The sequence below is a fragment of the Microcebus murinus genome, chromosome 18 (assembly GCF_040939455.1).
Source record: "Microcebus murinus isolate Inina chromosome 18, M.murinus_Inina_mat1.0, whole genome shotgun sequence".
Classification (NCBI taxonomy): domain Eukaryota; kingdom Metazoa; phylum Chordata; class Mammalia; order Primates; family Cheirogaleidae; genus Microcebus; species Microcebus murinus.
Window position 1 is genome coordinate 22691010 of NC_134121.1, and position 13875 is coordinate 22704884.

Here is a 13875-nt window from a genome sequence, read left to right on the forward strand (position 1 = left end):
TTTAACCTCCATGATATTAGAAGATTCACTATAAACTGGCTATATTATAAGCTCAGTATCAGTCAGCCCTTTATCAATAAAGTAAATGCTGTGAACAATCTCAATGCTAACTTATAAAGACAAGAAATTTATCTGTTCATTCAATAAACATTTACTGAGTTTCTACTCTGCCAAGGACTCAAAGACAAGGATAAGCCACTTAAAAGGAACCCAATTAAATCCCATGTTTAGGAAAGGAGTTACTTCTTCCCCATTCTTACCCTCAATAGAGTCTAAATGCTTTAAAGTAGGGACTATGTTATTACTATTATTTGTTATAGAGTTGTAACATAAAGTATACAAATCCTAAGAGTATAATTTGGCCAGCATGGTGGCTCACATCTGTAATCCTAGCCCTCTGGGAGGCCAAGGCGGGAGGATCACTCAGGTCAGGAGTTCGAGACCAGCCTGAGCAAGAGCAAGACTCCATCTCTACTAAAAAATAGAAAGAAATTATCTGGACATCTAAAAAAAAAAATATATATATATATATATATATAAAATTAGCTGGGCATGGTGGCACATGCCTGTAGTCCCAGCTACTGGGGAGGCTGAGGCAGAAGGATTGCTTGAGCCCAGGAGTTTGACGTTGCTGTGAGATAGGCTGATGCCACGGCACTCTAGTCCAGGCAACAGAGCAAGACTCTGTCTCAAAAAAAAAAAAAAAAAAAAGAGTATAATTTGAAGAATTTTTACACACACACACACATACAAACACACATATATATCCCCATGTAAGCACTATGCAGATCAAGAAATTAAGCATTTTTAACACCTAGAAAGCTCCCTTGCCTTGTTTTCAGTAAAAACTCATCTACTATTCTTATTTCTGTCACCATAGATTCATTTAGCCTGTTCTTAAACTTTATACAAATTGCATCATAAAGTATGGAGTCTTTTGTATATGGATTATTTCATTTACTGTTATGCCAGCGAGTTTCATTCATGTTGTGGAGGTCAGTGGTTCACTCTTTTTATTGATGTGTATATAGTATGCCATTATATGACTGGACTATACCACAAAGAACTTCACCAGAGTACTGTTGGCAGACACTTGTGTCTAATTTCTAGCTATTATAAAGTTGGCATGAGCATTCTTATGCATGTCTTTTGGTGGATACATATGCACTCATTTCTTGAGTATATGTATACCAAGGAGTAGAACTGCTGAGTTGTTGGGTAGGTATATATTTAGTTTTAGCAGAAATTGTTAGTTTTCTTAAGTAGTTTTACAAATTTATGCTCATACTAGCAATGGGTAAGAGTTTTAGTTGATCCATGTCCTTGTCAACAGTTGGTATTCTTTTTTTTTTTCTGAGACAGAGTCTCACTTTGCTGCCCAGGTTAGAGTGAGTGCTGTGGCATCAGCCTAGCTCACAGCAACCTCAAACTCCTAGGCTCAAGCGATCCTATTGCCTCAGCCTCCCGAGTAGCTGGGACTACAGGCATGCGCCACCATGCCCGGCTAATTTTTTTTTCTATATATATTAGTTGGCCAATTAATTTCTTTCTATTTATAGTAGAGACGGGGTCTCGCTCTTGCTCAGGCTGGTTTCGAACTCCTGACCTCGAGCAATCCGCCCTCCTCGGCCTCCTAGAGTGCTAGGATTACAGGCGTGAGCCACCACGCCCAGCCTAACAGTTGGTATTCTTAATTTCACCCATTCTGGTGGGTATATAGTGGTATCTCATTGTAGTTTTAATTTACATTTCTCTGATGACTAATGACTTTGAACATTTTTTTCATGTGTCATCCTCTTTCGTAAAATGCTTAAGTCTTTTACTGATGGTCAAAACATTTTGATTTATAGAAGCTATTTATATGATTATGATATTTAGATATAGAATTTACAGTCTAAAAATAAAGTAAAACACTGATTTCTAATTGTCTTCATCAAACACTAAATATTTATTTTAAAAATTGTTCTAGCCCATAGTACATTCTAGAAACAAGTATGTTGTTAGATAAATATCTGAAGTTTATATTTTCATTCTCTTAACTTTTGATTGACATTAGTTCTTAATGTTAATGGTGTCCAATTTAACATCTTTTTTTATGATTAATGCTTTACTTGTCCAGTTAAGACATCTTTGCTTATCTCAGTCATGAAGATATTTGCCTATGTTTTTTTCTAGAAGTTTTATTACTTTACCTTTTATATTTAAGTCTATGATCCATTTTGAATTAATTTATGAGTATGGTTTGAAGTAGGGGCTAAGAGTCACTTTTTTTCCCTTATGGATATCTAATTGACTTAGAACTGTTCATTGAAATGACCACTCAGTCCCCCACTAAACTGCAGTGGCATCTCTCTTGTTAATCAGGTGAACATGTATGTATATGCCAGTTTACAGACTTTCTATTCTATTCCATTAATCTATTTATCTGTCCTTGTTCTGCCTCAATACCTTGTGCTTGGTGTCTTCTGTTGTTCAATACCTAAGATTGAGTCTCAATACCTGATAGCAGTCTTAATACCTGGTAGTATGAATTTCTCACTTTATTCAACTTCTCTAAGATTGGCTGGGCTATTTCAGATCTCTTGCATTTCCACACATTTTACAATAAGTTTGTCAATTTCTACATACATATACTCTCAAAACCCTGCTGAGATTTTGATTAGGATTACACTGAATATATAGCTCAACTTGAGAAGAAAAGGCCTATCAACTACATTAAGTCTTCCAATGCATAAACAAGGGAGACAGCACTATTTTAAATTTGTCAATAATCTGCCCAGTACCACAAATTTTAGGCACACAGCAAACAAAACCAAATCCCCTGAAAAGTAACCCACCTCTACAGCATCCTTTGTTTCTTCACACTCCTTAGCAGCAAAACAATTAGTATTACTGTTAGTATTACTTAGCAGTTAGTATTACTAATGTCTACAGCTGACTAGCATGTCTGCATTCAGAGAAGGGTCCTATCTATTTTTCCCATATTGGTATGATTCTACTTAAGAATCCAAAGAGGCCTTGTTTGAGTTAAGCCAGACTACACACACACACACACACACACACACACACACAAATGAATGACGCTTCTTTGCCTCATTCTACCCCTCCTTAGAGCACAGCACTCCAGAGCTAAGATTGTATAAAAGTAACCCTGAGAGAGATCACTAGAGTGATCATCATTCCACACCCTGGAATTTTTTTCTGTCACTTTCATTCACTTATTCAATTTTCAAACAGACTGCCTGCCTAATGTGTGCTTAACGCTATGCCTAAAGAGAAGAAAATGCCCAACACTTGTATTATGGGGGCTTTTAGCAGGAATCAACGGACCCTCGAGGGGGCTCTAAAAGGGCTGTAGAGGACAAGTGAAAGCCTAAAATGACATAAAAATTCTGTGTATGTGCATTTTTTGAGAAGGTTCATAGCTTTCATCAGATTCTCCAAGGAGTACAAGATTAAAAAAAACTCAATCATCACTTACCATGCTGATCATATGACAAACTATGCATGTATGCATGCACAAGTGCACAAATGGGTGTAGAGATTATGCCAGCTTCTATAATAGCTTTTGACTAGACATTGTGATAGGGCTAAACAACACCAATCTTTAGAAAGTTAAACACATTTCTGTTTCCCTAAATTACTACAGCAAGGTGAATTTATCCTTTAAGATGGTGAAGTAGCTTCTCAGATATGTGTAAAAATGCAGTCAGATCACCTGAAATCAATGAATTTGATATAGTGACTTTGAAGGTTCCTTTCAAAAGAAAATCCAAAGCCTCCCAGGGCTTTATAGCTATTCTTCAACACATAAAAAGCAATCCAAATTAAAATCCAACTTTCCTACAATGACCAGGTTAATCTTTCTAAATGCCATTTTTATCATGACATTCCTTTCTTCTTCAATCAAATCTTATTCTCAAAAGGCTCATCTTAAGGTTTTCCTTCTTTGCGTCTGATGCATCTTTGAGTTTCTAAGTCCACAACAACTTCTCATTTTTCCTTAATATTACGGTACTAGGCTACCACCATTCATCTGAGCAGCTTTAAAAATTACAGCTACTTGGACCTTAATCCTAGAGATTTCAATTTAATAGGTCTGAGGTAAGACCCATGAATCTGTGTTTTAAGGCTCCCCTCTCCAGGGAGCCTTCTAATACACTACCAGGTTTGGTTGTCCAACTCTCTGCTATGCACACAACAAAGACTGTCCTGCATTAATGTTTAACCATGCAGGCAATCTTCCTATAGCACCTTTATTATAGTATTTATCATATTATGAAAATCATTTAAACTAATTAAAGGTAAAGACCCCAGAAGCTAATGTAGTTTAGGCATATAGGATGTGTATAATAAATGCTTATTGAATTAATGAGTATGTGCCCGGAGCCAAAGAGATTTACAGTCTAATCTCTGCCGCCCTGATTTTGGGTAAGTTACTTAACCCTAAGCTTCTGGTTCCTCCTCCATAAAGTAGGGTTAATAAGCCTTGACAAGATTTTTAAGGAATAAATGAATTAATATACGTAAAGAACCTAGCATACCTCCTGAAACACAATAACATGTGTTAAACACAATCCTTCAAAAATGACAATATTTTAAGCTTTTTTTGAATCTGTGGTCCCCAACCCTGGTCCACCCCTCCTTCCACTGTCCACACCTCCCCATGAAACTTAAGAAGGGGGGCACACACAGGAGGAGGTGAACAGCGGGCTAGAGAGCAAGGGAAGCTTCCTCCATATTTATAGCCACTCCCCATCGCTGGCATCACGGCCTGAGCTCTGCCCGTCTCCCTGCCAAATGGAAAAATTGTCTTCCATGAAACCAGTCCCTGGTGCCAAAAAGGTTGGGACCAATGCTTGACCTACCTAGCACTGCACTCCTTACACAGGACACAATTAATAAATAATTGTTGCCTTAACTACGTCAAATACCAGTTGCCTCTTAGACTAGTATTCCACACATACCAGGTATGCTGGCCCCAAAATGCATTTGGTGATAGGTCTCAGAGCATAACAGAAATTCATGACATATAAAATAATGATGCCATGTCATCTTCATCTCCAACTATCTGCCTCACTTTTGAACACTCCCACAGACATCAGAGGCACTCTTCTTTCAAAATTTTTTACTTTCTAATTTTTTTAGAGACAGGGTTTCACTCTGTCACCCAGGCTGGAGTGTAATGGTGCTATCACAGCTCACTGTAACCTCCAACTCCTGGGTTCAAGCCATCCTCCTCCCTCAGTCTCCCAAATAGCTAGGACTACAGGTGCATACCACTACATCAGGCTAATTTTTAAAAAAGATTTTTTTGTAGAGAGATGAGGTTGGCCTCAAATTCCTAGCTTCAAGCATTCCTCCAGCCTTGGCCTCCCAAAGTGCTGGGATTACAGGTGTGAGCCACCAAACCCAGCCTATTCTTTTAATGATAGAGACCAGGAGTTTCAAACAGTGATGTTGAGGTGTGTGTGTTTTAACAGATTCATATGCATTTTCAAAATTTAATTTCTGTAACAATCATATGCAGTTATTTCTGCTTTTACCATGCCCACTTTGCAAATGAGAAATTTAGTGTTTAGAGAAGGTCCAAGACACACCAAAACCCAGTTCTTATAAACTACATTAGGATTGGTTGTGTGGTTTAATTGGTATGATTTTCAAGAATTCAGTTTCTTGGGGGATGGACACACTTGAAGCTGTGACTCAGGTGGGGCAAAGGCAATATATGTAACCTAAACATTTGTACCCCCATAAAATGCTGAAATAAAAAAAAAAAGAATTCAGTTTCTTTCTTTTCTTATACTATTTACTCTGACACAGTGTTTGTAACTTAGTTATTCCATAGGAATGAGCCATGAGCAAAGGTACCAACTAGATAACAGCAGTTTATTATATCACTCCTCCTTTACAAAAGAGGCCAAGACTGGTCAGAATATAATAAACCATTGAAATCTTTAGTAAGCAAATTTCTGATGCCACTTTTGAAATATTTCTTCACCATGGATACCTTTACTTGAGTCTCTGACAATGTATATAAGGTCTATACTGTTTGATGCTGGAGTGGGTACACTAAGGCAAATTCAAGAAATAAGTAAATAAGCACTAGACATCATTCTAAATTACTTCTAAAATCTGAGGAACCAGTTATAAAATAGCAACTCAAGTGGCATTTTGAAACTTATTAAAACAAACCAACACATACATATCTAGGCAGTTCCAATTGACTAAAAAACAGCAATCCTTTTTTTAAAAGTTTAAGGAAAAGAGATTTCAAGTGGGATAATGAATAAAATGAAATAGTCAAACCAAAAAGCTTCATGTGAACCACTTTATAATTTACCACATTTAATTTACCAAATACCTCAAGCTTTTGCAGATTTCTTCCTTAAAGTGAGACCCAAACTTTGGCCAGAGTTCTAAATATTTCTGTGCAAATAAGCACTCAGACTCATAAGGAATCATTATTTTTCTGATAAAGTTTTTATTACAGCAATTAAAATAGCATAGGTTCTACATAAAGAATTTAAGGCAGTTTTTCTTTTCATATGAAATTGAAAACAGATTCTAATACTAACAAACTCCAGGCAAATATTACACGTACCAAATTTTTAATTCAGGATTAGTTGGGGAGAAGCTATCTCTCAAAGCAGAATGAGTCTATTTGTCCATGAGTCTTCACATTTCTAAACACAGCCACAAATAAGCTAACCTATGTTACCTTAAGGGCTGTACTGTTTTTATAGGAGAAACTGTTTTCCACACCTCTAACAACCTATAATTAAAAATATTAAAGGACAAAAATAAAGCACTTAAAACCAGGGGCCAATTATTCATACTCTAATCACTCACCAAATATTACACTCTATTTTTGTGTTGAATATTAGCATTATTTCTCAGCTAAATATCAACATTTGCTTTGCATCAATTAATATTTATCTATCAATCAATAAATCTTAGAATTCACTTTAATTTGCTCATTGTTCAGTCATAAAAAAGGCTTAATATGTCTCAGGTTTCCAAGCCACTTACTAAAATTCTTGGCTGTGGTTTCTTACTAACCTATTTTTTCTACAAATACATACTCCTTTTCCATGGGCTTAAACTTATTCAATAGCTTATAGTCTTAGAATTTAAAAAGACATTCAAACTGACAAATGCAGAGTACAACACCAAAATTTAGAAGCCAATCTGAAACTTAATAGGTTCAATGTTTTCTAATTTGGAGGTTAGGCCTTGTGCAAGTCATACAATTCATAATGTAATTTTCAAATGTTCAAATAAAATTTTGATAAAATGGACTCCCCAGGTGGCTCTAATATGTTGCCAAGGTTCAAAACCACCGATCTGGATAGTGAAAATTTAAGAAAGTCGTACAGACATAAAGAGCATAAATAAAAGGAAAAGCAAAGTACTGAAAGAATACAGCTTAGAAAATGTGTTGTGTGCATGTCCCTTGAATAAGACTATGTGAACTAAAAGCCTATCAATAGGTATTCCATAACCTCGCTGGTACGCTTACTGTTTTTCAGAGTTTGGCATAAAACTATAGCCAATTTCTAAATTTTACTTGGACATACCCTTTTAAACTCTCATTTGCTCTTCACCAATTCAGTGAAGTAGGTTTAGGAAATAGTTTCCCCCAAACATCAATTTCACTTACATTATCATGTTTAAAAAAACACAACATCTTCAATTCTCGGAAGACCCTTTTGCAAGAGACCAGATTCTGGAAGACGTTGGGCATCTTTTTGAGTGCTACTCTCTTTCCATCTCTTGGATCTGTTACTGACCTGAAGAATTTAGAGGGAGAGGAAAAAAAGACAGAAATCAATTCCAAACCTTGTTCTCCAATGTTTCAGATCATGACAAATATCCTTATCATAAAACACTCAATATTAAATACACTTAATAATGCTTAAGGTATCAGTGGGAAAGATAAAAGAATACACACCTACAAATAAAGAGAATGTTTAGCTACTCAACTCATCTACCACGCTTTAACAAGAAAAAAAAAATTGCCGTCTAAATTTCAATAAACATCCTTTCTGAGAGGTTATTTTTAATACATCTGATGTAGGATGGATATTACTAGTAAAGTCATTTTAAAGATGGGGGGAACCCAAACAAAGAGAAACAGCATAGAACACTGACATGATAAAGGTCATATTGGTCTTATGCTTTATTTTCATAACCATATTCAAAATGGAAGGGATGTTCAAACATAATTTAAATATTTTGGTTTCTTCTTAATATATATATATGAACATCTTTCAGTAGTATGGACTTCAGTATCAATAGCAGCTGAACAATGTACCCTCCTCAGAAATCTGAGTGTCAAACTAGGGATCCCTTTAGTTCCAAGTAACCATTCCTTTGTTTCCCAGCTTTTAGTGTAGTAGTTGCTTCCTGTCTCTTTAATAGCTCAATGTCCTTTTTTCCCCTCTTTTGCCCTTCTAACATCTGTGCAACCAATTTCCTGTATTACATTTCTCCATGTTTGAAATACTAGTGCAGTTTCCATTTTTCTGACTGGACCAAACTGATACATATTAAACCAAATAGTTAAAAGAAAAAAAAATCAATAAATTGGGTACATATGGTCAAATATCCATGAATTAACTTAGAGGGTTTTTTTTCCCCTTATCCATCATACTAAGACTAGTTTTCTTATTCCTGTAGAATTTATTCTATCAGATTTATTTAGCTAGATTTCTGTTTAACATTCTCAGCCTAGCATTACTGCTCAGTTCCTGTTCGATTCATCTAATGCTCTAGGTATCTCTCCTAAATTTTTGTCATTTTAAAATTTGATCCATGTGTCATCAATGCCTTTATCCAAGTTATTAATTAAAGTTTAGAACAGGACTGAGAATAGATAACACGCTTGTTAGAAAAACAGCACTAGAAACCATCTGTGAGACCAATATCCAATCATTAATCTTGGGTATGGTTATTCAATTAATTATTCATTCAGTTAAGTACAATGACTTAATTTTTTCATCTTGTCCACAAGGAAATCAGCCACCCATCAAAATGCCTTCCCCAAAATAAAGCATTCCTGTTAGCTACCTATCTAAAAATCATACCAAACTTCTTTATGAATTCATCTTAGTGATCACTACTTTCTTTCTTAAATGCTCATGAAACTCTAGTATTTTTCTAATATTTTTATATATTCTAGTATTTTTGAACAATATGGAGGCCTCCACTTTCTTCCACTGATTGAAAATTTGGTAAACCAATGAAGTATTATCAGTTTTGAGTTTTCAATAGCTTGATATGTAATGCAGGCCATGAAACCAAACATTCATGACTATTGCTTAAAAACACCAAACCAAACCTGCAACAACTGCTTAAAATTCACATAAACTAGAAAAGGAAAACATGGAGGAAACTGAGTATAATATTATATTTGGACTCTTAATGCTCCAAGTGGTGCAATTGGTTAGCATGTAGTACTTAATACAGACTCTTAAAGTACCTTTTTTTTGTTCAAACACTCCAATTCTGTATCTAGCTAACTAGAAGGGAAAAATGTCAATGACATAAAAAGGAAAGAAAATTTGGATCATGTATTTAATTATCATGTCTCTTTAGTCTTCTTTAATAAGGAACAGTTATTTATTTAACATGTCTTTCATGACACTGACATTTTTGAGTAGAGGCCATTTACTTTATAGACTGTCCCTCAATTTGGTTTGTATGGTGTTTTCCCAAAATTTGATTCGAGTTATGCATTTTTGACAGGAATAACCCAGAAGTAATGTCTTCTCAGGGCATCATATAATGCACATGACATCAGTATGTCCCATTACTCATGACAATTTGAGTCATTTGGATGAGGTATCTGCCAGGTTTTTCCTTTATGAAGTTACTATTTTTTTCCCTTTATAACTGTGTAAATATCCTACTCCTCACCAAACTCTGACCCATTACCTTTAACATCCACTGATGATTTTTGCTTGAACCAACTATTATGACGATAATTGCCAAATGGCACTTTAATAATTTTAATATCTTTAACAACCTAGCACAAGTAAATTGATGTAACGCAATCAATTTAAGGCCCTTTCCAAAGGCCTCATACATTACCTCTTCCCAACTTCTGAGTACTACTGGTGACCCTATTGTTTGGTAAGGAAAGTTAACTCTAAGACAAACCCACTCTTGAATATATGTGACACAGGCTCAAGGTTAGTACTACGCCTTGTAATGTTTTAAGGTAAATTCACAAAGCAGCATTTTGTTTTATTATTCATGCAAAAGCCAGTCATGCCCGTGGCTGGTAACAATATAACTCTAATGAATGTGAATGGCAGTGCAGCAATTTCACGCCATGTTGAGTTTGTTCTCTCTTAACTTGAGGTAGCAGATGCTTTAGTTCAGCACAAACAGCACCACAAAACACAGATAAGTGTGGAAGCATGTTATACAGGAATTCTTTTATTTTCTTTGTTACTCTAAGGCTTGCCATGCTTAGTTTCTCTGCTGTTGCAATATGCTAGTTATTCCAACTGCATTTGCTAATGAAGCTCCAGCTGTAGAGATAATGTACACTTAGGACAACTTTCCTCATTTCACAAAAAAGGAGCCATCCTTAGACTTACAATTCACTTACAGGGCAGTTACTTTCTCTGCTTACACTGGATGCCCTAAATAAAAGTGTTATCTGTCATCTTGGCTGATTACCATCTTAAGCATTCAAGTTATACCAACAGGAGTTTACTTCTTAAGTTTTAAATTAATATTTGATTCTTCAAACAATATGTTAAAAATAAAGTTAGGGTTGTGAGAAAGAATCCTCTCTCACATCTGTCCAAAGTGCATCAGTCAATCCTTCTTTACACTTAGAACACAGATTCAACTATTTTTCAAAAAGCAAGGAGAAACTACAAGCCATTTTTCAGTGAGGTTTACAAAAGAGTTGGTCAAGAGTACAACAACAAAACAGGAAGCATTTCAGATCTGTTGTGGCCATTTTGTTATAGAGTTTTCTTAATCCCAGAAAACTGTGACCATTGCCACAAATCTGCTTAAATTACTGACAAGCAGAAAATGTGGAATGAAACAAAAGTGAAAATTATTGGGGATACTTCCCCAGGCACTAAAATGTCACTTAAAAATCTACTAGCCAGCAAGGATCTACAGGAAATTACACGTTCTTTATTCATTTTTATGTGAAGAATCTTTCCCCACGTATCTTTTTTAAGTAGTTTTAAAGTTCATGTTTTTGATACAGGTTTTTAGCTATTCAAAGCAAATAAATAATTTATAGTAAGAATGCTTCCATTTAGATTAAGAATATCAAGTTTTTCTAATTCTATTCACGTACAGTTGTAATCAGTAATCCTCTATTTTTTGCTATACATACTACAATTACTATGTCAACTATACCAATACAATATACATCTTAGTAACAGAACTTCTTAACTAAACTCTACATATTTAGATTATTGCCTAACATTCATTTTGAAATTCATTTCCTTAGAAGTTATTTTTATTTGTATATAGATTGCCTGCTTGAGAAAACAAAAGCAAACTATGAGGCAATTTTTTGACAAAAAATAAGTCTAGGAAATGTATCCTATTTGTACCTTAGTCCTTGTTATATGTTCAAGGACACAGAAGAAATTTATGGAATAAAGAATAAGGAATTTATTTTTGTCTCACTGGTCTTTCTAACCAGAATTTTAATAGGCTATAGGTTGTGTGCACTTTGCCATATTTACAGACTTGCACACTATTTAGAAAAAATCCTTCTAGGCATCCCTGCCCCCACCCCAAACCACACAAATAAAAAAGGATTCTCATCTTCCATATCTAGATAATTTGTTCCATCAGCTGAATTTTTTTTGATTTTTTGTGTGTTTCTCCAAGTCTGGTTCTTGTTGAGTTGGCTGTATGCAATAGAAAGAGACTATTTTCTCCTTTTTTTCAAGACACATAAAATAACCTCCAAATTTGCTAATTAATATTATAAGGGAAAAAGGCCTTAAATAATAGCTAAATCAAAGCAGTGAAATAGTTCTTTTTTTCATGTCCTTTTAACAATATTCATCATAAGACACAAAACATGTACATTTAACTGAAAGAATTAAATATGAACTTATACGTCCTCTAACTCTGTGTTTAAATAAGTATAAACAGCAGATGAGATAGCACAGGGCCATTCTGATCTGTAGCGAGACACCTAAGGGTGCTGATAAGGGAGGAGGGATAGGGAACAGGCAAGCCATTCAATACCAGGCTGCTGTGTTTATTTTCAAATACTTATTACTAGTAAGACCTAACTTTTAAGACCCCTTAAGTTTCCCACCAATAATATTGCATAAGTTAATATGTAGCTGAAAATCTTTTTATGCTAATTCCTGTGGTCTTGGGAATATTTAATTGTTCTTTAGACAATGAATTAATTAGTTCCATCCATACTGCAGATGCTGGAGAGATATAGAGACTCTTCCTCCTTAGTCACTGTCAAATATCTCTGTGAGGAGTCTGACCTGCCTGCAAGAAAGTTGCCACACCGTCTTTTCAATGGGGATTTTTTCATGTTAGAGGCTGAACATCATACAGCCCAGTCTGCCAAGTCTAGGAAGTTTTCACGGCCCACTAGACACAGTCCTCTCTTAGAAATAGACATATGAATATTGCATGGGGAGGAAAACCAGTTGAAGGAATGAAGGAAAGGTTTCTGTGCAAAGCCACAAAAGAAAATAATTGACAACTGCATCTCCTTGCATGTAAACAACTTTGGGCAAGAAGAGGTCACAAAGGGCAAGTAAAACTAAAACTATGTCACACAAAAATGCACTTGCTTTTATTCTGGCTGATGACTTCCCCAAACACTTATGTTCAGTAATAAAAACACTGAGGAAGACAAAATTTTTTTTAAAATTTAACAAATGGCAATTTTTTTTGCACATTAGATTTATAAAGATAAAAGACACCTCATGAAAGAAAAAAACAATTTTATTCACATGGTAGGTTTACAACAGTGTGGCTTTGCAAACATCAGAAATCTTAATGAATTTAGAAAGAAAGTTCATATCAGACAAAAAAAGTTCTGAATTATAGAGCATATTTATTATTTAATATTTCAATGGCTAAGTTAATATTTAATAATTACTTAATATAAAATGTAGGCCCCAATATGCTGGTAGTTAAAAGCAAACTGAACACACCAACAATAAAAAAAAAGGGGGGGAAATTTGAATATGGCTTAGAATTGTGGTGAAAAATAAAATGTCCATATTTTCTAGTGATGCATACCTAAGCATAAATAGGTGAAATGACATGAAATCTAGGCTTTGGTATTTTTTTAGCGCTGATTATGCAGAGCAATAGGATTTGTTTTAAAATACTTCCACATCAAAAATAAAAAAGGATAGTTGAAACAAATGAAGCAAATCTTGATAAATATTAAATTTGTGTGGTAGGTATAGTAGGGTCTAATTATACAAAACTAAAGAAAATAATGTATGTTTGAAAATTATCAAAATAACTGAAATGAAATTTATAAAAATACTATTTACAGTACTATAAAATACAATAATGTAAAAAATATTCCACATCCAAGATTAAAGCTAACAGAGACTATGCAAGACTTTGACAGAAAATGACTAAAATACAACACTGGTGAAATGAAAGAATAAATGGAGAGATATATCACATTCATGGACTGGAAGGCTCAATATTGTAAACATTTCAATTCTTCCCAAATTGATTTATAGATTAAACAAACTCCAATCCAAACCTCACAAAGTTTTCTTTTTGTGAAACAAGATGAATTCGTTCTAAAGTTTTTATAGAATTCCAAATGTGGTAAGGACAGCTAAAACACTCTTCAAGAAGAACAAGGTAATTAAAAAACAT

At 34.7% G+C, this 13875-nt stretch overlaps 1 protein-coding gene across 2 annotated transcripts in view; it reads right to left on the minus strand.

Annotated features, from left to right (window-relative positions):
- NLK (nemo like kinase) overlaps nt 1-13875 on the minus strand; it is a 157540-nt gene that overhangs the window by 67229 nt on the left and 76436 nt on the right. For both annotated transcript variants that reach the window (XR_012913046.1, XM_020280950.2), the window contains exon 2: nt 7664-7793. Coding sequence is in view for 1 of the 2 variants with exons in the window: in XM_020280950.2 (XP_020136539.2) it covers nt 7664-7793 (130 nt within the window). In the remaining variant the exon portion in view is untranslated. The remainder of the gene's footprint in view (nt 1-7663; nt 7794-13875) is intronic.